At 41.4% G+C, this 23,001-nt stretch overlaps 3 protein-coding genes across 7 annotated transcripts in view; 1 reads left to right on the top strand and 2 right to left on the bottom strand.

Moving 5' to 3' along the window:
* Positions 1-2,882: 2,882 nt before the first annotated feature.
* On the bottom strand, positions 2,883-6,689 carry LOC142060350 (CDC42 small effector protein 2-B-like). The gene is made up of 3 exons (XM_075100456.1): positions 6,524-6,689; positions 5,989-6,090; positions 2,883-5,439 (listed from the first exon to the last, which is right to left on the bottom strand). Exons 1-3 carry the CDS (start codon positions 6,575-6,577, stop codon positions 5,365-5,367), a joined length of 231 nt encoding a protein of 76 aa, XP_074956557.1. The 5' UTR covers positions 6,578-6,689; the 3' UTR covers positions 2,883-5,364.
* Positions 6,690-11,467: 4,778 nt separating this feature from the next.
* On the top strand, positions 11,468-14,507 carry LOC142060345 (nicotinamide riboside kinase 2-like). 2 transcript variants are annotated; one of them, XM_075100449.1, is made up of 8 exons: positions 11,468-11,803; positions 11,992-12,082; positions 12,491-12,536; positions 12,671-12,857; positions 13,078-13,149; positions 13,801-13,907; positions 14,126-14,217; positions 14,327-14,507. In XM_075100449.1, the coding sequence occupies exons 1-8, from the start codon at positions 11,778-11,780 to the stop codon at positions 14,330-14,332; spliced, it is 627 nt and encodes a 208-aa protein (XP_074956550.1). In that variant the 5' UTR covers positions 11,468-11,777; the 3' UTR covers positions 14,333-14,507. The 2 variants fall into 2 exon arrangements, with proteins under 2 accessions (XP_074956550.1, XP_074956549.1); XM_075100448.1 differs by having other exon boundaries at positions 11,516-11,803; positions 11,977-12,082.
* Positions 14,508-14,821: 314 nt separating this feature from the next.
* SQOR (sulfide quinone oxidoreductase) overlaps positions 14,822-23,001 on the bottom strand; it is a 28,044-nt gene continuing 19,864 nt past the window's right edge. For all 4 annotated transcript variants that reach the window (XM_075100443.1, XM_075100444.1, XM_075100445.1 and 1 more), the window contains exons 2-10: positions 22,402-22,653; positions 21,898-22,068; positions 21,348-21,401; positions 19,543-19,737; positions 18,428-18,637; positions 17,752-17,935; positions 16,793-16,860; positions 15,703-15,881; positions 14,822-15,311 (exon numbers count right to left, since the gene is read on the bottom strand). In XM_075100443.1, coding sequence (XP_074956544.1) covers positions 15,254-15,311; positions 15,703-15,881; positions 16,793-16,860; positions 17,752-17,935; positions 18,428-18,637; positions 19,543-19,737; positions 21,348-21,401; positions 21,898-22,068; positions 22,402-22,635 — 1,353 coding nt within the window. In that variant the 5' untranslated portion in view covers positions 22,636-22,653 and the 3' untranslated portion in view covers positions 14,822-15,253. The remainder of the gene's footprint in view (positions 15,312-15,702; positions 15,882-16,792; positions 16,861-17,751; positions 17,936-18,427; positions 18,638-19,542; positions 19,738-21,347; positions 21,402-21,897; positions 22,069-22,401; positions 22,654-23,001) is intronic.

Below are 23,001 nucleotides of genomic sequence, written 5' to 3'. Positions count from 1 at the left end.
AATGCTTGATGAGCCAGTTAGGGCTGGGTTTAGGTGATGCGGAGTCCAAAGCATACCATGCCATGGGTGCCCTTGCACACCCCACTCTCCCTGAAAGGGCACGTTTTTTATTAGAACATGAGTTTGCTCATCTATAAGTTCCCAGGTGAAGACAGCAGTCCTACTTCAGTATCAAGCACCTCCAGTTGGGAGGTTTTTTGGCACAAGAACACATACTAGTAATGTCCCTGCCTACTCAAAGTGTTTTCGCTATTTTCGTTCACATTTCCTTTCTCTACGTAGCATTGGGAGAAAGGTCTTCATGGAAATCTGGTGTAGCTGCGGTGACCTCGTGGCATCTCAGCCTGCAGAGTCCAGAAGAACATCACTCCAACCTCCCCAGACACAAGGAAGTCATCATGACTTTTCAGTTCCAACCCATCCATACTCTCCCAACACCTGGAAGCTGAATATCGGGTGGATCTGGTTCACTTCCCTGAAGTTCTGGCAGCATGGTGGACTGAACGCGAATACCCTTTTACTACTGCTATTTTGTATTCACTCCAAATTTTATTTTGTTTTTGTTCCATGCATTCCTCAGCATTTAACACACCCGCAACCTCACATTCGTCAGGGGAAAAAAAAAAAGGCACCATCTCATCTTCCAAGCATATATGTGCCATCAGTCTGCAACTGCTGAAACTAAAGCCAGCTTTCTGAGCAGCTCCATTCTGAAAAGCAGGAAGAGGACACTACCATCCATTAAAGTTACACTGGCAATCCGTGCCTCAAAGTCCCAGCTTAGTCATGCATTTAAGTGCCCAGTTTCCTCTATATACCAATTATGCACACATTACAAGTATTTTCCAATTGATGTCAACAAAGCTGTCCTGTGCATTGCAGATAACAAATGTTAACGCGCCCACGTTCTGCTCCCTGCTCATTTCTCATAAACATACACCACATTGCCTCTCCATGGCTCCTAGATCTGCCTCACTTGCATATCTCATTTTTCTGTAGCTCCTGATAGAGCTGTTAGCTCTCTGACCACATTCCCTGGAGTATTAAGCAATAACAAGAAGACTCTATGCTTTGATGTGGCAAAGTACAAAACTGGCTCAGAGCTGCATGTGGTGATAAGCGTAAGAACTCCACAGCTTAAGGCTCTGTTGAGGAAACAACTGTCCAGCAGGCCCGCTCCTAGAGAGGACTTACTCTGTACAGGACTAAGAAACCTTTTACATATACACTGTAACCACATGAATATCAACAGGAAAACCACTGATGCAAGTGTCTTGGGCCTTGTGTGCCAAATTACTGTGTAGGAAGAAAGGGCAGTTTGCCTGCAGAAGCCAAAGCACCAACCACTTAGAGCATCTCCTTAGGCACACAGGGACTTCAGCTGTAGAGGTAAGCATCTAAAATGCTGAATTTCAAGCATTAACTGCTACTTTGGGGCTAAACTCTTGTTGATCCAGCCCCTGTATTAAGACAGAAAGGTACATAGTAAGAGTGGTACTATAATTGCAAGGAGTTAAAAATGCAAGTTCCCACTTTTAGAAAAAAAAAAAAAAAAAAAAATTTATTCCAAGCAGCCTTGTTTTTAGAAAAACATTTTATTTATCATTAGTCTCTATTTTCTGCCCTGAAGCCAATCTTCTATCTATAGAACCAGAAATTTTTTTATTTTGGGACTCCACACCTTTGCTGTTAACCCTTAGTGTGCAATGCACACTATTCTTACAGATTTTAGAATTGAAAGTCTACCTTCAGGAGCCATAAACCAGAAGCGTAACCTAGTAAACCAAAGTACTGCAAGTACTCCTTTTAATCAGTCCCATTGAAGCGTGTTTTTTCCTGAGAAAAGAAGATACAAACCGTAGGGAGGAAGATCTATCTTCTACCTCCTATTCCTAGACTGCCTAACTTTATCTGAACAATTTCATAGTACAGTGCTTTAAACAAGTGCCTGAGATGTCACAGAATGGTAGGGTTTGGAAGGGCCCTCTGGAGATCATCTCACCCACCCCCACTGCTTGAGCAGGCACACCCAGAGCAGGGGCACAGGAACACGACCAGGTGGGGTTTGAATGTCTCCAGGGAAGGGACTCCACACCCTCCCTGGGCAGCCTGTGCCCCTGCTCTGGCACCCTCACAGGAAATAAGTTTTTTCTCATAATGAGGTGGAAAAAATTTCTTGGCTAACCAAATTTGCAGAACCACAAAGTACCTGGAAGCCTTACAGGAACCCACTCACCAGAGGAGATCTTTTTGACCGCACTGCAACACAACGTTGTTTTCTTCCTGTAGTTCATCTCACCTATCTTTTCTGTGTACTGACTGCAGGTTTATGCAGCATTACGGGATAATCAGTAAAGCCTAGCAGGGACATAACGGGATAAGACAGTATTTAAAATAACAGATACTCCCCCCACCCCAACCTTTTTTTTTTTAAGAAAGCAAACCACTACTGTCCTGAGACTCATCCAGACTACATATAAAAGACTTGATCCTGCTCTGCTTGCAAGTTATTTTACTTCCAACTACAAAAAGAAACTATAAAATGCCATCAGGTCACAGCAGTTATGTTTCATTGCCACATTGTGTTGATAGAAGGTCTTCGCAGCCTACAATGTAGATTAAAAAGTTTGATCCTTTGGTCTTATTTGCTGTATCTTATTCCAGTCAAGCTCAGAAGCCATCAAACAACAACTACCACCACCACCACACACAATGAAGTAATAGCTTGCATAGTGCAGACAGAAAAGACTTGATGTAAAATTGTGCCCTCTGGCGGAGAAATTTGATTTTATGCAATAAAAGTTCAAGCCATGCTGATCCATCCACTTGACCAACAGATTTTCAGTGTAGAGAAAATATCAAGACTTTCCACAACAACAAAAGAGTGCAAGTGCCTAATTCAACAGATTTATTATAACCAAGACAAATTTATACAGAATTACATGGCAGAATACAGCTGAATAAGGTTTCTAAATATACAACAAAAAAATACCTAAGTCATGCTTTTATGTTTGTTTAGATTTTAAAAGTAATAGTGCCTTTAATGCAATAGCAAAACTTTTCCTTTTAATGATGCGGCACTGTAAAATGGTCCTATACAATACTATACAGCCAGATTAAAATAGGTTAGTTTTACACTAGATAGTGCTACTTGGTTTACATAATAAAAACTAAGGTTTTTCCATAAATAAGGGTTTAATAACAAAAAAAACCCTCTGTTGATATATTTTTAACGAGAATAACATGATCGCCAACACCTTTATTTCTAATTATGTATACACCACTAATCTTAAATATACTGAATGGGTTTTCAGGAAATACTAACTCCCATTCAATTTGTTCACAAAATACAACCCATTTTCTTCATGACAGCTGCCCTACCACTATTTTTTTCTGGGCAGGTATGGACCAATGAATGCCTAAACTCAATAGCAGATAAATTAGGATCTATTCTTTAAAACAACTAGACCACTTCATGCTTCCTCATTGGCTTCTTTGAACTCTGTATCTTAACTAGGCTTTTGGAATAAACTGAAGTTAGAAGACAAATATGAGAGACTTTAAAAAGCTAAATGTAGAGCTAAAGCATGCTAATTTTAAAATATATTAAAATTTGGCATGTATTCTAAATCAAGAGTAAGGATCTATCAAGACATGGATATTATACTTCTATGTGGTTGCAGAATGTTATGATCAGCTGTTGACTATCACAGAAAGTAACATTCTTTGGCCCTTAAGGATGAAACAGGGGGAGGAGTTTTTTTTTTTTTCTTGAATGTATACAGAAACAGAGCCACCTTTCCTGTCTTAAGCTTCCTAGTATACTCAGAAAAGGCAGCCTAACAATTCAGCAAAGCCAGCAGTCTAGATTTAAGAAGTATCACAAGCCGCAAACAGAATCATACAAGTTAAAAAGATTTGCCAGCTAGAAGTTTGGTTTTTTTTTTTAAATGGAAAACAGTTCATAACTGATCTTATACCTAGAGCAAGGAGGAGGGAGTTCTGCAGACTTCCAGCATAACTGGTGCTAACATGGCAGCAATTTTAACACTTGTATTTAGTTAATTCCATGACAACAAGCAGATTTCCTAAGTTTCTGCACTGGTTGTCATTCAGAATTTTGAGCTAGGGAACAGTTGTCAGCGATTGGGTAAAAGAAAAACCTAGCTCTCCTTCAGCAGTTTTGTCATATCAATTAATAGAAAGATGAATAAGAACTAAGCAATAAACTGTAGTTTTGGTATGGCTAAAAATCCATATTTATGAAGTGCTGGAACTCTGCAAGACACCATTTCCATTTAATATTCCCTTGCAAGTTTTCACAATATTCTTTATACTTCTGTCCTTCACATGGCTGTATCACTTAAACCATACTTTTTATTTAAGCCGTACGCAAGAAAAAATTCAGTTAATCTGAAAAAAAGAAAAAACAACTCCCCAGACAGTCTCAAAATTAAGGAGCCAGAAAGACAAGTAAGATATCCCTTGAAGTCCTGTTACAGATAGGTAACAGAGAGAGTGATCTTAAATGCATTTAAAATTCAGTAGTAGTCATGCAAAATTAACACACAGTTGCAAGCATATTGTAGCACCACTTGAAGTTAACTGGTAAATATTAACTCTGTTGTACTAATACCCGTCAGTCATACTACTGTGTGTATGGAAGGGAGGCAGCCTAGTAACTGAGAGAAAAGTCTGGTTTTCTAAGCCTCATTTGAGAGTGGGTATGTTTGCAAAACCTCCATTTTCAGCTACAAAAGCATTATCACAGGAAGGCAGAAGTTTCACTGGGTTTTGCAGACTCAGCTAACTATATTACATTAGAGTTTGTCCACCATCAAAAGACATTAAAAAAAACACTGAAGTACAGCTCAGTAGATTTATGCATTAGTTTGTAAACCGCCTAAAAATACTTCTAAAGTTATATTGCAGGTTACAAGATCCTACTTAGCAATTCAGTTTAGTCCATGTAAGAGGGGCAAACATGTGATATCTTCCAGTTAAATCAACCTCTGCATTTCTTGATGGGAGAAAAAGATATGACACCAAAACCCAGACAATTCACACTGGCTTCCAATTCCATCCTACAAGACATCTTTGTGAGGTTTTTGGGAAACAGCTAGGAAGTCATCCACAGTGACAAATTACCATTGCTACTACAACACTACGATGACAAACCATTTTAAGAATAATTTACAATAACTCCTCCAGAAGGTATTGTGAAGAGAACACCAAAGCTTGCATGGTCCTATTTATAACTGAAGTACTCTCCCTACTCCACGATAAAGAGGTTTTAGAGAATATGAAAGCACAGTCCAGGGGGTCCTCATAAGACAGAGCAGATTTCGGCTTTCTCTGAGTTTCTTATATCTCAACAGTTGCCGAAGTGCCATTTGGGTAGCCACCTTTAGACTTCATGTGGTCCTGAATTGATACAGCCTAGAAAAAAAAAACTTGATTAGAACATTCATCTTACAAAGTCTGGTTGCCAGAGCAATTATTAAAAGCATCGATTTGCAGAGGCAGGTGAGCCATACCTTTACAGTGCTGGGTCCCAATAATAGTATGGAGAAATAACTACTAAACCCAGGATCGTTAAATACTATTTTAAGTTAGTGCATGAGATGGGTCTTGCTATCCAAAATCCACTTATTCTTACATCCCTCACCCTGGCACAGCTTTGACTTCAGGGTGATGTGCTATCTGGGCCTAGCATCGAGTGCGTCCACAGAATCCATATCCAAAAGGTTCTCATCATATGTAAAGATACAGGGGAAATGAACAGTTCTTGCTGAATACATCTTCCCAGTATCTTATGTTTACAGACCAAAGGACAGTGCTGTTCTGATGTTACTCTATTGACAAAAAAAGAGTAATATTTTTCTCTCTCCCCCAATTATCTAGTATTTTATTTGCTAAATAAATTAGCTACCTGCTCTACAGGTTACTGAGTAGAGATTTCTGCTTATCCAAGAGGTGCACACTTACTGATGAATAGTCACTACTCATCTCTCTTGCTCCAACATGCGCAGTGTGTACAAAGTTCATTGGTTCGCCTATCATATTTCGGTCCAGTCTCCGCCGCCTCTTCTATAAGACAGAAGGTATCTTAGGTCTCTATTCAGGAAACATGAGCAGCTTTCAGACAGAAACAAGCAGCTGAGTTAAAAAAAAGACAGTCAGTACTGACCCCTAATGACTCCTCATGGCAACTGGGCTGAGGTTTCAGACTGCAGTAAGAAACAGTCAAAGCCACTTTTATTACTGTATTACTGATAATTGAGTTTTAGCAAAAACTTTCTCTAACGTTGGAAATTCAGGGCCTGAGAACTGCAAACAGTCATATGGCCAAAGTTTCTGGCAAAACACGCATAGTTTAAACATAGTTTAACAGGTCTGGTTTCAGCTTTTGCATTATTTAGCCCAAAGTAATCAAAACAACATGACAATGAAAGTGTTTTCCACATAACTGAAAGACAAAATTTCAAATCTGATAAAGGATGACAGTTGTGCATCTACCCACCGGCTGGGGCTGTTCACCATTGCACCAATTAAAACAAACCAGGAATTCAGTCATTATATTTTCCTGTAGGAAATAAGGCCTCGTTAAGTATAATTATTTCTCTAGGAGTTGAAGCAGTTTGAGGACAAAGATGCAGTTCCTAAAGTGCGTTCAGGAAGGAATTGCTTGTGCAGATTCACTGGTAAAGATCACAGAAAGCATCTGATGAGTACACCTGCAAAGAGATTATTATTTAAGTTTATACTAAAATGTATCAAAGTCTTGTAACAGTTATTGAGCAACAGGCATTTCAGAAGATTAAAACAAGACTGTAAAATTCTTAAACACACCTGGACAGAAGAGTAGCATAGGTTTAAAAATCAGTATGTTTGTGTCAGAAACCAGGATTAAGAACTCTGCACATTTACTCCCAGACAGACAATAGTATAAGTTCTGGTTTCTTTACAGAAGTGTAATAAAAGCAATGCTAGAATTAAGTCAGATCTTGTTTAACAGTCTGTGATCTGACTGTAAGCAGAGCTAGCCAACACTTAAAACAATATTTAATATTTCAAAAGAAAACAGCTTCGGAGCACAACTGATTGAATGCTTAACATTTACAAACAGGTGCAAAACAAAGTTTCTTTCTTATATCTGATATAGTTACTCTTCTTAGACATAGAAAAAGCTCAAAGTAAAGAGTTATCTACAACTCCAAAAAGCCCTTAAAAGAAAAAAAAAGAGCTTTATATATCAGCAACAGAGACTATTCATCAGACAGAGCCTAGAGCTTCCCAGAATGTATAAAACTATTCACACAGCACTCCTGAACTGGAGACACAGCCAGGAAACTCACTGACTTTAAATACCCTGAAGCTATGATAAACCCCAACTTTTTAGTGCTTATTGACTTTTTTAAAAAATATTTTCCTTCAAATCAAACCCAAAGCTATACAGTAGCCTTTTATATCAACTTTTTTATACCTCAGATCATTAAAACAATATTATAACACACTAGTTATAAAGAAGGAAGAGCTTTTTTAAGCTTACGGCTTAATAGAAGTTAGAGCTTCATCAGTTTAACCCCCACTGAAGTCTTCACATCCAAGCAGAATAAGTTTACCCCTTCACAGGCATTCCTTATGAAGTCCCACAATTATGTAATTAGCACATCTATGTCTTTCACCTTTGTGGTTTTGTTACACTTCAGCACTTCTCACAGTTCAAGCAAACCTTTTAAATTTCTGCCATTTTTCTTTCAAAGCATTTTGTTATGTTTCCATCAGCTTTACGTGGCCTACATGATACATTACTGCAGAATGTGTCATATATTATTCCATTTTATCCTTGCTGGTTTTAATACAACTCATCATCATCTAGCTCAATTATCATTTTTCACCTCACTTCATCCTCTCACAATGGTCTTTATCACCACTGATGCCTTCTTTGGGTGGAGCAAAGAAGGGATGATGGCCCACACAACCATAAGAACATGTAGAAGTTGAACCTTTTGCCTACGCTTCACATTAGTTGCAGATTTGTGGGGTTTATTTCACGTTAAGGAGACTGTATCAAAGCTAAGGTTTTCTTAAAAATCATAAAGCGTGTCACTGTACACTAATAACCTATTTTGAAAGCGGACTAATTGAGACAAGCATCAAATTAGATAAACATCCCCAGCCCAAAATAATGGTTGAAAGCCCACTCTCCTCCCACCATACCCCCAGCATTTGACCATCTACCTTCGTGGGGCTCCATGCGTACCTGGGTGTTACCGGCTGCTGCCAGGGAGTCCTGACAGGATGGTATGTCCTCATGCAACTGCTGGCACGCAGCCAGCTCCTGCCTTGGCAACTCCAGCACATTTATAGTTCATATCCTTGGGTTATAATTATTCCTGATTGCTAAGCAAGAATGCTTCACTGTGATCCCATACCCTGCAACGGTTCCTTCGCTCTGTAAGGCACTGCAGAAGTCTGTTGCGCACTTCACGCTTTCCTACAGGTGTCAGAAAAGCAGAACGGAAACCAAAAATAGCACCCTAGTTTGGCGTCAGATTTGTGCTGCCGTGCAGTTTTCTCAGCACTATCCATATAGCCTGTGGCTCACTTCCACCCCTGCGGCAGCCCTGCAGGTGTCCTCCTGGCACACAGCAGCGCAGGACGCCTTCCTGTTGTGTTTTACAACAGAACTCTTCTTTTCCTCTGTGTGAGTCAGAGTATCATCCTCCAGGACAGGAATGTCTGTGCCAGGGCACAGGACGTCACCTTCCTTGCAGAGACTCAAGGTTTCCACACTAACTGGAAGAATTTAAAAAGCATCTTAATGTGCTTAGGCTCGCCCAGGACTAATAAAAGCCAACAAGAATCCCCAAACTGAGGAGAAAACAACATTTTGTCACAGTTGGCACACAGACCAGAACCAGACAATATCCTGTTGTTCTTTCTATTTTTCACCATAGCAGCAGTATCATTGAGGAGACAGAGACAAAGGGCCAGGGAAGTGGCTAGTACGCGCAGACACGGATGTTGAATGCAATGGGCAGGATGCACAGCCATTCTGGAGTCTGTAGCCTTAAACTGCCTGAGAGCTTTGAGAATGTTTAGGTATACTTTACTGAGCAAAACACTCAATTTGTTTGATCATTTCTGTGTATTTTAAAGTGTTCAAAATATTCTTGCATTTTACTTACAAAATATCCGTTCTATATGAAGTGGAAAATGCTTGCCTGAATCAAAACAGAAGAATCTCCCTTTCTGTAGACAAGAGAGATGTACGGTAATCTTGCTAAACAGCATCCACTAAACATACCTATTCTTCACAATTAGCCTTTAGACTCAAGGTCTGATCACGACAAATCCTTGACTCTGAGCTGTTAGTGAAAGACAGTGGGTATAAAGTTAGCATATATTATCACGCATCAGATGCAAGCTACCATCACCCTGCCCCGAGCTGATAAACTGTGATAACTTCTGAGTCCAGTTGTTGCCATTTTCATACCAGCTCTGTCAATACCAGATTGATGTGACAGATGCGCATTTCAGCCTAACTGCCCTTCTAAAAACTGCTGCGCTTCTAATTTGTTCATTATCTTTACTTTGCTCATTTGATACTTGCATCATGTTAGACTCCTGAAACAGCTGTGTGTTTGCATATTGGAATGGCAAGGTATGGTCAAAACCAGCAGAAATTGTATTTCTAGACCAAAAAGTAGTTTTGAACACAAAACTTGAAGAGCACATCTTGCTTGGTGAAAGGTGAAGAGTAAAAAACAATAAATTACAGAGACTTCGGAAGAATCTTGGAGCCAAAGAGCTGAGATCCTGCTGTAGAGTAAGCTTGACTGATTAGAAATAGCATGCTGATTTTACTAATATATGTACAGATTACAGGTTTATTTTGAGATGTAGTCCTCCTCAAGCTACATAATAACACTATTATATGGTATGAGTACACATTGGCCTTTTGCCATCCTGCAGCTCCACAGAAAGCCAAGAATAGCATTTTATCTGAGATGTCCATTAACCTAGGTGCGTTGGTATTGTTGACCTAAGGAATTTGGGTGCAGTCTCTGAGGAAATTTGAAGCTTCTCCTTTTAAAAGCTAAGCAGACACACATACTAAAACAACCACCCACCCAGCAAGGCAGCTCCTCTATTTCAAAGTGGAAATAAGCTTAGTCACAAAATGAAAAAAATGAGTTTTTAACTAACCATTCGTTCCCCCCAAAAAAACAAAAGCCAAGAGACCAAATTGCGTGTCCTGTTCGGAAGTTGAAAATAACTGCGAGAGAAATCAACTGAGATTTGCCTGGAGCTACCAGAAGAAAATTAGTAAAACTCATAAAAAGATGAGAAGCAAGCTGAATGGTTGGCAGCACACCAACCACTGGTATTGTAAACACATTGAACTGAGTTACTAGCTTGTAAATGATGGAATTTAATGTTACTAAGAATAAACTTATATTTAAAAAAAGGCCGTGACTCTAAGTCTTATTTCTGTGACTATAAGTTTTATTTCTTCATAGAATGGAAGAAATCTTAAGAAGAGGTCAAGTGTCTCAGGCACAGCAGTTTCCAGCCTTGCAGCTTGCAGAGTCCAAGGGCTGGTAGCCTGCAGCCGAGGGACGCCGAGGAAACGCAGCTCCTCCAGTTACCGCAGCGGGGAACTGCCTTCTTTCTGTTGAGACCCGGGGATTAGAGGAGACAAACCCTCCCCAATAAGTTTCCCAGTCAAATTTCTACGTGCCCATTAAAACTTCCTCATTTCACGGCCTAAGGGTGGATTTTGACCTTGAAGGCAGCAGTTGCCTGTACAGCTGCCGGCGCGTTTCACCCTCGAGATCTGCAGGGGTCACCCTGCCGCGGAGCGTACCACGCCGCCCGCAGGGCTCCCTCCCAGCAGCTCAGCCCTGCCTTAGTAAGTCCCGCCGCAGAGCAGGCGGTGTCCGCACGGCCCGGCGCCTCTCTGCTCCGCCTGGGCCCCTCGGGCCGCCGCCGTTCGCCGAGCCGCCCGCGGGCGGTGCCCGGCGCGGGGGGCCAAGAGCCCGCCGCGGCCCTTCGGGCGGGGCGCTACCGGCTCTATGAGAACAACCGCCTCCGCCTTGCTGCTGACAAAGCCGAGTGCACCGCCCGCCCCACGCGGTCGCCGGAGCCCTTAGAACAGTCCCCAGGCGGAGACGCAGCAGGCAGCGCGGCCTAAGGAAGATGAGGAAGCAGCGGCGGGACCAACCCCCCACCCCTGCGAATGAGCCCCGCCACACCGCACCGGGCCAGGCCGAGCCGCCGCCCCGCCACAGCCCCGCCGCCGCATACCGCCCTCCCCGAGCGCGACAGCCAATAAGCGCCACCAAATCGCCGCGCCGTAACCCTACCGACCGTGAGTGAGAGCGTTCCGTCCAATAGCCGCAAGGCGTCCGCCTCGCTCGCTCTCCATTGGCTGCGGCGGCGGCGGCAGCCGCCCAATGGGGGCGCGGGAGCGTGAGGGGAAGCCCCATGCGGCGGGTGCCGGCCTCCCTTTGCGGAGCGCTGCGCTGCGGCGCGGACCGGCTCTGCTGCTGCTCCCGCCTCCTCCCCTCGGCCATGGCGTTGCCCGGCAGTTGACGTTGGGTTTCTCCCTTCTCTACCTCCTCCTCTTCCTTCTCCAGCCCCTTTCTTCCCCCCTTTCCCCGGGTCCCGGCTCAGGCACGTAGGCGGCCAGGACCGGCGGCGCCGGGTCCCCACCCCACCTTCCCCGTCCCTCAGGAACAGGCTGCAGGAGTCGGGCCGGCCGCGCCATGAACCTCATCATCGGCATCGGCGGGTGAGAGCTGCGGGACGGTTCGGGACAGCGGCTCGGGGAGAGGGCGGCAGGCCTAGGCACGCTTCCCCTCCCCCCCCCCCCTCCGGCCCTCGTGCCGGTGCCGCAGCGGCGCGAACGCGGGAGGGAGCGGGGGCGGGGCGCGCACGTGCCCCGCGGCACTCCATGAGGTCCAGGCGCTCTGCCCGCAGGGTCACCAACGGCGGGAAGACCACCCTCACCCGCAGGCTGATGCAGGCCCTGCCCAACTGCAGCGTGGTGCACCAGGATGACTTCTTTAAGGTGAGGCGGGCGCCCGCCGGGCCGGCGTGGGGGCGTGAGGGGGGACCCCCGCCAGCCTCCACCCTTCCTTCTCGCTCCCTCAGTTGCTCCACGCTGTCCGAGGCGGCTCCTCTGCAGCGTCTGGCCGGGCTGGCTGCATAAGCCTGCGCCGTAACACGTCCCCATGACTTTCCAGTTTCTTGGAGTGCTATACCACGCACTTGTGTCAGTAGGAAGATAGAGGAGCAGGCTCCTTTATCTAAGCCGTGTCACTGCTGCTTTTTATCTGCATGCAAAGAAACCTGGTGGAGGGTTAAGATTCCTCTTCTTAGCTTCGGGGTTCGGATCTTGAATCTTGCTTTGAAATGGGTATTAAGGTTCCCAGTAGCTATGCTGACCAAGCAGCTTTTTTTCTTAATGCTGTTTCAGCCCCAGGATGAAATAGAAGTTGAAGATGGATTTAAACAGTATGACGGTAAGGCTTTACTACAGTATTCTCAAAGTGTAACTCAAAAAACTTTGAGTATCTTTATCCTTTATGTGCGCTTTTTTGTGCTCTCTTACTAGATTATAATTACTGCTTAATGACAGTTGTCTGTTTTGTCTCAGTGATTAGTGCATTAGACATGGAAGCTATGATGAGTACCATAAATGCTTGGATAAAAAACCCAGTCAAGTTTGAACGTTCTCATGGGATCAACAACACGCTGGATGCCCAGATCTTAGAGAATAAGGAGGGAGGAGATGAAACAGTCCACATTCTTATTGTTGAAGGCTTCCTACTCTACACCTACAGGTAATCAAATGTGAATTCATGTATTTTGATATGATTGGCAAACTCCAAGGGAATAAAAAGACCTAAACCAAAAGTTGGCAGCTGGTATTGACTACTGGTGAGTTTAGATGTCACAAGTCTGAAGATAGCTCTAGATACAGGAAATGAATGCAGTTTTACTTTCCTGTTTCTTGCTACTAATCAAATAGCCTAGCTGTAACCAAACATCTGTCTCTTTCAGGCCATTGATTGATGTATTCCACCATCGGTACTTTCTTTCCATTCCATATGAAGAGTGTAAAAGGAGAAGAAGGTAAGTATCTTTCTAAGTTCCCTTGTTAGCTCAATAATATCTTACTCCAAGACTTTCTCTAAAGCTCTTAGATAAGAAAGGATAAACACTAGTGTAGCTGTGGTGTTAAAAGACCGTAGCTTCCTTCACCCACACCCACCCAAAAGCTTCCTACCAAACTACTGGGTGAGACAAATGCTCAGTTTCAGCACAGATCTTTCAGTAGGCTTTCTCCCTTTCTGGTTTTCCAGGGATATGGTTCCCAGGTCCTGAACTATCCTGGGGTTTTATATTTGGCTGTATTGCTGCACACATACATGGTTCTTAATGCAGGTTAAATGTGCTAAACTTGAAAAAGTTACATTTCAGAGGAATAAGCAGACAGCTATTTTACTTAAAGTTCTCCTAAACCTTTAAGAGAAGGCTATTCATCAATGTTAAGATCAGTCTATCTCAGGAATCGTTTTTGCATCTTAAACACTTTGGACCTGCACATAAAATTACAACTTTTTTTGGGTATCTTCGTGCTTGCAGCTTAGGCTAAATACTACTGATACTTGAAACTACGCTGGAGGCAACAGGGTCAGGCTAGTGTGTAGACAAATCGAATGAACTGTCATTTCCCTAAACTGCAGTTAGACCACTCTTGAATAACAATGTCTTAACTTATAGTTCAAGGAATTACACTGTACCAGATCCACCTGGATTGTTTGATGGCCACGTTTGGCCTATGTACATAAAGCACAGGAAGATAATGGAAGATCTGGGAGTTGATGTGGGTAAGTCTTTAATGACAAAAGCACTTTGAAAGATCACTTTATGAGAGTGTCTTTAAAATCTGGGATATACGTACTGGTTAAATGCGTAAGAGGAGTTGAAGCAGATGGATGGAGTATATTTATCTGATAAAGTCAAGTGCATGCTCTTAAAATTAGGATCTGGCAGGCTTACAAAAGCATTCAATTATAGCCCTCTCATTTTACTTTTTTACTTTAAGTGCACTTGAATGGGACAAAATCAAAGGAGGAGCTGTTTAATGATGTGTATGGACAGATCCAGAATAAGATTGAAGAATTACTTAACATACAGGTACATGTTCATGCTTGCAATTGCAACTCAAAGGCAACTCTTTTACAGGCTATGTTAAAAAAGCATGAAGCTTAACTCAAAATATGCTCATTGATATATTTCTGTTTAGAAGTAAGCTGCTGCTGCTGATTCTTGTGAGTGAAGATGATTCCTGTTTGCTCTGCGCTGTCTACCTGACTGCCACTAAAGTTCCAGCTTCTGTGAAGACTCAACCCTGAAATTTGACTTTGTTCAATCTTCCCTTGAAACTGAGCTATATGTGGTCATAATTAAAAAGCACTTCCCCCTTCCCTTGTGTGTCATCTTAATGTGTGCTTAATGTGGCCTCAGATGATCTCAGTCTTCTCCCACCCTCCAGGCTATGGGGAATTCTTTTCACTATGTTCTTAACCTGTGAGAGTAGATGCTATAGTTGGAACTGATGTGAAGTGGCACAACTATCCTAGGGGAGAGTGTGTGTGTATATACACACACACTGCTTTGAGTTCTTTCCTTTCTGTAGCTTGCATGAATTTCTATAATCCGTATAATTAGGCAACAACAATGTGTCTTGATGAAGAAATCAGGATTGATTTTGCTCTTCATAAATGAGAGAATAATAGGATGGTTTCAAGCTATTTTACTAGTATTTTAAGTATTCTCTTCAACGCACGCACAGGTTTTATCTCAGATGCAGAAAATTCAGTTTAAAGTTGGAAAAATTTTTACATATAGAGCAGCTTTAACATTTTTCATCGCTCTAGAAGATTTCAGTAGTGTTCTGTAGCTTAAGGCAAGTTCACACTTAAGTTCAAACTCCTGTGTATGTACAGAAGTTGTTTAAGGCCTTGATTTACATAGAAGAGCAGTAAAAGAGCATATGAAGGCTTTTCAACCCTCTAGTAGGAGGAGAAGTGAATTTAGGACAAAAGTTTTTTAATCAAACTCACACAAATGGTCTACTAGGCTCTTGTCCAAGAGGGAAGATATGTATTGATCCATTTTGAGACCAGTCCTTTTTATCCAAAGGGATTTGACCAACTCTGAGCACAAGCAGTTACTTCAAGCCTAGATGCATTAGCTTCCTGACAGGAGCTGGTCCTCCCCAGTAGCCCCTAGAAATGAAGAAAGTTGTCTCATCAAGTTTTCCATACATACTGTCACAGTGGGGGTTAGGGGCAGTGTTTTCTGCGTTACTCCCATAAGATACCATACTTGCTAAGAGATGAGTGTTGGGGGTTTGTTTTGGAGAATTGCCTTTGCTTCAGCAAGGTTTTCAGCTGGGCAAGGGGTGCCCTTCTGCACAATTCAACCCTGTTCTGCTCCAACAAACCAGTTACTAGCAAAGTGCCCAGAGTCCTCAGAAAGCTGAGGTCTTGGTCATGATTAAGGATGCACCTCGTTTACCTCTGTTCTACTAAGGAGCTAAGCCAGAACGGGTATCTGGACCTGGCTTTCTTCTGAATGACCACAGCAGCTCTAGCTGCTCAGAATAGAAATACTTACTTAAGTAGTGCATTCCAATAGAGGAAAGGCATCATATCAGCTTTCATATGGTACATGGTTATCCTCTCCTTACTCTGGTCAATGGGAAAGGTCTCCAAAGGCTGACCATTGTAGTCAAATTCTGCTAGAATCACCTTGTTGTAGCCTGTTACTAGCGGGCAGGAAGTGTATCCATCGTACTGCAATGAAGAATACGCCCTTTTCATTGATCTGAGCAAAGTGTAAATGCTGAGGTATTACAAGCCATATTGTTAACTTTCATATTTCAAAATAAATTACTAGGAGGTTTCTACATTTATAGCGTTAATACCAGCAAGCTTGGAAGGCCGCTAAGCTGATTATGGTGTAATAATCATAATATTAAGCCATTTTATTTCAAATGTAGATTTGCTTAAATTAGCACTAACCTAGAACATTAGGACTTTGTGTTGTTAACTGCTTGTTATTATTGTAAGCAGCAGAATAGGATGAGGACTGGTGCTAGCTTTAATAGACAATACATAAACAGGATCTTTAATATAGCCGTAAGAATTTCCAGAGGATTGCAGGAATATAGATGATGGTATTCAGGTTAGTACCCCAAGGAATATTAATTCAGAAGCCATATGTAAAATGAAAGCCAGGCCTCAAAGAGAAACTTGAACACAGTTTTAGGCTTAACATCTGTATTACAAACCCTTCAATTTCCCTCCTTAAAAGATCATGGTCCGTACTGGGGAGGCAAGTTTAACAGTACAGATGTGCGAAGTTTGCAAGGGTTTGCTTGGAGTAGGGGTTATACTAGTCAACAGTTTTACTCTAAATAAGTCACTTGCGTTGGTGAAGAACCCAGACTAATCAGCCTTTCAACTTCTTTTAGCTCAGAAGGCAAGGAATTAGATAATATTTTTAATGGTAATATCAAGAATATGAGTTGCGCAACTAAATTACTATTATGACATACAGTATTTAGCCATTTTGCACCCCAACTGCTGATGCAAAGCCCTTCCTGCCTTCCGGTTCACATGGTTTGGCTGCTTGCAAGACTTCCTGCATAAGAATGGAGAAAATATTCAAGATAACTTCTACCTAAGACAAGATCTGTACGTACCTTTTTAGTTGGCAACTGGTTCTTCATTACCAAGGAAATGGTTCTATCAAGCACTCCAGACTGGGCAGCTACATCAGAAAGGAAAAAAAAGTGTATTAAGGCTTTGTTTCAGGCCACAATTATTGTCACTACTAAAGCAAACACTGCTAGCTGGGCATTTTGTTGGACAATTCAGCTGTAATTGAACTTATACATTAAATCTGTTTGGGAAGTTTACAGTCCTAGGTAAGAAAAATAAAAAGAATATTTGGACTAATGCTTTGGTCTCACTGTTTCCAACACACTAAAGCTTTCTGAAACTTGAGCTGTGTGGTTTTATCCTATGCCCACTCTCCTGTAATACATTGTGCAGACTGAACAAGTATAAACAGCAAGATTTTGACACACTGAAGTTTTGTTTCATTCTTAGTGCTGTAAGGGAAGTATTCTAGATGCATTTGCTGGAATAGTTGACTGTACCATTCTTCGCATTACACCAATACCATACTATATAGCCCTTCTTTTTTTCCACCTTCTTCCTTGCCTTTTTTTTTTTCGTTGTTGTGACACCATATGCCTAAAGTGTTTTTCCTGTTGGACCCTGTGGCTACAAATACAGAATGTGTGATTCTTCAATAGTGACTTATCAGTTAGCTGACACGTACGCGTGAGCTGCTAAGATAAAGCAAAAGGTTTTGTTACTGAATGATGACAGCATGCAAGACTGGTGCACTCGTTTTATGCTATTCTGTGAACACAGAGAATAGAATTAGTTCATCTGTGAGGCATTTGGACAAGAGAACTCTGGGTTAATAGCATCAATGTTGTCTGTAGCTAATTAGTTGGCCCAGGACACTTAGGTTTTTTTGAAAACTGGAAATAATTGAAATCAAGATCTCAGGATCAACAAACTAAACAAAAAACTTACTGTCACTCCCACACTTTTCATTACAGACACAGACACACACATGCAACTTTACCTACAGCTGCAGCAGTTTTTGATGTTGGAAGGTTGGTGCAGTCTCCAATACCAAATACATTAGGGTACTTTTTATGTTGTAGAGTTTCTTTATCTAGATCCACCCAGCCACTTGCATCTGAGACAGGGCTGTTGATGAGTACAGCAGGTGGCCCCATGGGGGGGGTGACGTGAAGCATTTCATACTAGACAGAATGAAAAGGCACTCAATGGCTAGTTTATCAGAGCAAGCCATACCTGTGTTGATATAAGGCAATAAGAGCAGTGTGGGGAAGGGTTTCCTTGGTTGGTTGGTTGATTTATTTTTTTAAATGCATATATAGAAAGAAAATTTATTCTCAAATTTGAAGTGCATCCTTTTATTAACATGAAACTTCTCAGGCAACTCCATTTGGCTGGCATAACAGCAATTTGCCTTCCTCCATATACATCTGAGACAACCCCAAGTTATACTAACAAGGCATGCAGGACTCCTGGCATAATTTACGAATCATTTTTTTCTTCTCTCCATCTTAGTTTCAAATTTTTTAATCTTCTCTTAAAGCTAGAGATGGTACTCTCAGGAGATAACGACAGTTTACAACAAAGCAGACATTATGCTGTTATAGTGTGGCAGTTATGTTACAGTACACAAGGAAAAGAAATAAGACCAAACTAGAGGTCTGAAAGCTCCTGACCTGATGAACTTCAGTCTCTCCAGGTTTCTCCAAGTTCTCAAACACAGCTTCCTGCTTGTCTGCTCGAACTTCTACAAGGTTGCGCTTATAGTTAACAGCAATATTCCTCTCCTTTACTATTTCAAGCAATGCATCAGCATACTTCTTAACACCAAAAATGACACCAAGTGAAGTGTTGAACATTATGTTTGCTTTGGAACGTTTTCCTGTCTGCACAGAGAGACCAGATTAGCGTTTTCTGTTAAGAAACTGTGACAAACTTGCAGAGACAAAAGAATTATGCAGCACTGCTGAAAAGCTGATGGAACTATTAATGCAGTTCAATTCTTAATGAAGTAATAACATCAGAACTCTCAAGATACAGCTATTTCATACCACATTAGAAGCTAGACAAGATAATATATTCTTTCTGAGTGTAATACTGAAGACACTCCCCCCCCAAATTGCTAGTGAGAAGAGGTGGCTGCAATTCACTGAGGAACTCCTGTATGTAGGTTAAGCACTTGTAGCAGCTTAGCATTATCTAGCTTTCCAAAACCTCCAGTTCTATGCATTATCCAGATACTTGCCCAGTAGATAGCTCATGAAACTTAAGGACACACGAAGCCTGACACTTCCACTTGAAGTCATCTTTTGTTTCCAGGCTTGCTTTAATAGCCTGGCTAAGACTCCTCCTGATGCCGAGACAGTGTGCCACAAGGAGCAAGCATAGCCACTTTTCAGACTAGCAGAAAGACGTATGGCAACAGGTACTGAGTACTTAAAGTAACAAGAATTACTTAATCCCAGCCAGCATTATTTTAGTGCACCACCCGAAGTTTTAAATCAGGCTGAGAACAGTCATATCTGTAGCTCGCCAGAAGCAGGGTAAGCAGTTTGTTCCTTCTGAATTCTGAAGTTTCTCCAGTATTAAATATATGCTACATATTTATGTATGGTTCAGTTAGCTTCATTTATTATACATTAATAATAGAAAAAGCAAATCAGTCACTTTAATAATCCTGAGTCATGTTCCTCTCGTGTGGTTTTTGTTTTAAAGATAATATGAACCCCTCAGAACAAACCTTCCTTCCAACGGTGGAAACAAGTACTGGCAGAAACAGTAACATACTTACTTTCCTCCAGTAGGCCTCGGATAAATACATGATCTTCTGAGGAGCCCCTGCACACTTCACTGGAGTGTTTGGAAAAGTGAAGATAGCATTTCCTTCCTTGAAATCTTGTAAAGCTTTCCATGTTTTCTCTACCGTATGAACTGAATAATTGGAACCTATTTTAGGGTATTGAAAACCCTCAGGCAAGCCTTTGATCTAAGAAAATGAAATTAAGGTTTAAAGTACAGATGGCAAAAATGTTGTCATCATCAAGTATTAAATGCAGACTTGAGAAACAGCTATTTAAGAAACCTTGAGCAAAAAGAGAGCCCATATATACTTGCTAGTTGGTGTTTTTGAAAATAAGCCTAGCTTATAATATCAAACAGGTATTTCCATTAGATGATTTAGTAGATGCAGCATTTCCTGAAATTACTATGGTCTGCAACAGTTGTAGCATAAGTGTTCAGTGCAGGCCCAGACCCAAGTTTTTGTAAACTAGCACAAGAAATTCAGAGTAAGAATACACAAAGTCAGTGCCACATCATCCTAAGTAAAAAATATGTAAAACAAACAAAAAGCATTATGACAATTTAAAAGGTGAATGAAACTCTTCAAGTCAGCTACAGATACCTGTATTTCCTAGGGTTATGTTCTAACTCAACCATCTCCAATAATTATTTTCATACTACTCCTACTACGCCTGAGCACCTGCTTGTGAGAAAAGGAGTTGTCCCCATTTCAAAATAATGGATTGCAGAAATTCTGTGAGAAAACCGAGTCATGTTACAGGCACTGCAATGTGTTTGGGACGTTACAGTCTATACCAGGAAGTATGCTGTTGGTGAAGACAAATAAGAGAAGCCACACCTCTTTTTAAACTGGCCACTTTCATTTTAAAGCCATATAAATGTTACGATGAATTTTGTTCACTACAGAGTAACAGCGATTAACTGTGTTACATGGCTTCTACTGAACACTGAATTTAGTTGTCTCAACTTGTGCTGCAGGCATATGAAGACTGAGAGGGTCCCTGAACACAATGAAATTCCTCATTTCACTGACCTCATCACCAGAATTTATCTGGTGTGACTACAGTTAACTAGGACTAGCTCTTGCTTTATGTATGCATTGAACATCTCTTTGAATAGCTCCCAAATATATTATCAGGTACTATACATCGTATTCAGGTCCAGTTAAAACCACTGTAGTCAAACTGCTCAAAATCTCTTGCCTTTGTGTTTTACTCCTCCTACAAATCGCTATGGTCATTCTTGCACCATAATATGGTATTAACATCTTCCTCTGAGTGCCACTGAATAAAGTGTACAGGAAATTTCATAGATAGGAAGGGCCCCAGGGCCTCTTTAGACACAAGCTGGGTAACTCAGCTGCCTCCTTTTCAAGTGCGTCCTTTAAGAAAGGTGAGGGCAGGTCACATTAATTCTGCAGGACAGATTCTACTGTCTGCTGTGTGTTCCTCACTTCTGTTTACATTAGAGATGCTTCACACTACAGCCAGCATACCTTATTATTACAGACTGCCTTTGAGTTCTAGATTTACCTTGCTGCCCCATCTGCTGAGATTGCCATAGAGATGCAACAAAGCTGTCCTAAGAGACCTTCCCAAGGGTAATTTGGGCTATTACAGAGAGATCTGTGGAAGGAGTGAAGTCGTCAGGCTGTCTTCTGGCTCTTCAATTCATATTAGCATTCAACATCTTACAGTAAACAAAGGGTACTGAAAAGCCATTTACTTAAGTAAATCATTAGGGTACATGATGCCATTAAAACTAGTAAAAACATGATTACTATAATCCAAATACCTTTTCGTAATGCAGATTAATCCCAAGGGCAATTATCAGATACTTGTAAGATATCTGTTATGTAAGGGGATAAAAAAAAGTTAGACAAAACCCAAAACATTACCTCAAAGCAAATTTGAGTTATCTGACAGCAACAGAGTCATAAGGGAAGGAGATATAGGGAGCATTAGTAAAGCAAATGTTAAGCTTTAAGAATATTTTATAGTTAAAATGCTAACTGCATTATGAGTTATAGACACAGCCTTTGCTATTCATAACTCCAAGTGTTTGGCACAAAATATATTTTATCTTTTGTGTTCAGTTCACTAAAAATAGGGAAAAGACTTATGATGATGACATTTTAAGCTGATATTATTCTAACATAGTTATCTATAACAGTTTTTATTAGAAACAGATTTTAGGATCAAGTACTTCTCATAAGACTAAGTGGAGTTTCCTGGCGTCCTAGATGCTGGAGAAAGGTCTTGTTCAATAGGCTCAATAGGGCAGACAACTCATGACATTGAATAAGAGACTAGGAATACCTTTTTTTTTTCTTTTACATTATTACCTTGATATCATTCTCCAGCCAGACGCAGTTCTTATCTGGATCCAGTGCTGTAACCTGAGATTTGATCCACTCAACACCTTTAGGCATTACACTTCCTGTTGGTCGTGCAGAAGCTGCCAGCCGCTTTGCACCACCACCAACCAGGGTCCACAGTGGTTGATAGTAATGAGTCTGAAAGAAATGTTCAAATTGACATTTCAGAACTGTTTAAAGGGACTTTAATATGAAGGCCTAACAGCCAAAATAGGAAGCAATGTGCTCTTAACATCGTATTATTCTTCACAAAAGAATCTGTATAAATAACCAAGAGTTTTGCTGGAGAGATGCATGCATCTCTATCATGGAGCAACAGATTTCATGCGAAGCCTTCTAAAAGATGGTTAGTTGGCTACCTCTCCACAGTTAAAAACATGTGAGGATGAAGGAGGATGAGAATCAGACCAGTCTGGTCACGTATGTAAAACACTTATTCTTTTTGATGATTTACATCCAAGGAAGACTTACCTGACTTGGCTCAACAACAGCCACATTTTCTGCCCCCACTTTCCTCTTCATCCGAGCACTCATGGTGATTCCACCAGTGCCTCCACCCAACACAAGTACTTCAAAATAATCCTTGGCAGCACACCTGGCCGCTGTGTGTAAGCCAAAGGAGCTCATCATCTGCATTCCTGGTTTCAGCAGCCATACACCAGGACGGAGACAGGAACAGGAGGACAATACTCCAATTGCTGACATCTTTCAGTTAGTGGGAAGCTACAAGATAAGGAAAGGCACCAATAACAATTACAGAAGGTAGAATTTGTATTTATTTGCATGACTGCATGAGTCTCCAAGGCAAGAATTAAAATACAAAACCTTTGTTGCTGCTAAACCACCAATTTGCAAATATATTGTAATCAGTTTGGGGAAGGAAAAAAGAAAAAACAAAGACCACAAAAGGCCAATAATGGCCTCTGCCAGGAAACTGGAATTTCATACAAGCAAATGAATTCTAACAAAGCATAAGAACATTTTATGGTTATCACAGCAGGGAAGTGTATGCGATCCTACAGCACAGGCAATGCATGTGCTGAAACTCCAGCTGTAATATCACCATCCTGA

Source organism: Phalacrocorax aristotelis, chromosome 7 (genome assembly GCF_949628215.1).
Source record: "Phalacrocorax aristotelis chromosome 7, bGulAri2.1, whole genome shotgun sequence".
NCBI classification, from domain to species: Eukaryota; Metazoa; Chordata; class Aves; order Suliformes; family Phalacrocoracidae; genus Phalacrocorax; species Phalacrocorax aristotelis.
Note: the sequence above shows the minus strand (reverse complement) of the source record. Positions and strands in the feature narration are given on the sequence as shown.

Bases quoted from the DNA above. Each gene is read 5' to 3' on its own strand.
- LOC142060350 (XM_075100456.1), bottom strand. From the start codon at position 6,577: ATGACTGAATTCCTGGTTTGTTTTAATTGGTGCAATGGTGAACAGCCC. The intron at 6,091-6,523 runs GTGGGTAGATGC...TCTGTCTTATAG, and splicing joins ATGGTGAACAGCCCCAGCCG to AAGAGGCGGCGGAGACTGGA. The intron at 5,440-5,988 runs GTAAGTGTGCAC...TTTTTTTTCTAG, and splicing joins TGAGTAGTGACTATTCATCA to GCTGTATCAATTCAGGACCA.
- LOC142060345 (XM_075100448.1), top strand. From the start codon at position 11,778: ATGAACCTCATCATCGGCATCGGCGG. The intron at 11,804-11,976 runs GTGAGAGCTGCG...CATGAGGTCCAG, and splicing joins CTCATCATCGGCATCGGCGG to GCGCTCTGCCCGCAGGGTCA. The intron at 12,083-12,490 runs GTGAGGCGGGCG...ATGCTGTTTCAG, and splicing joins ACCAGGATGACTTCTTTAAG to CCCCAGGATGAAATAGAAGT.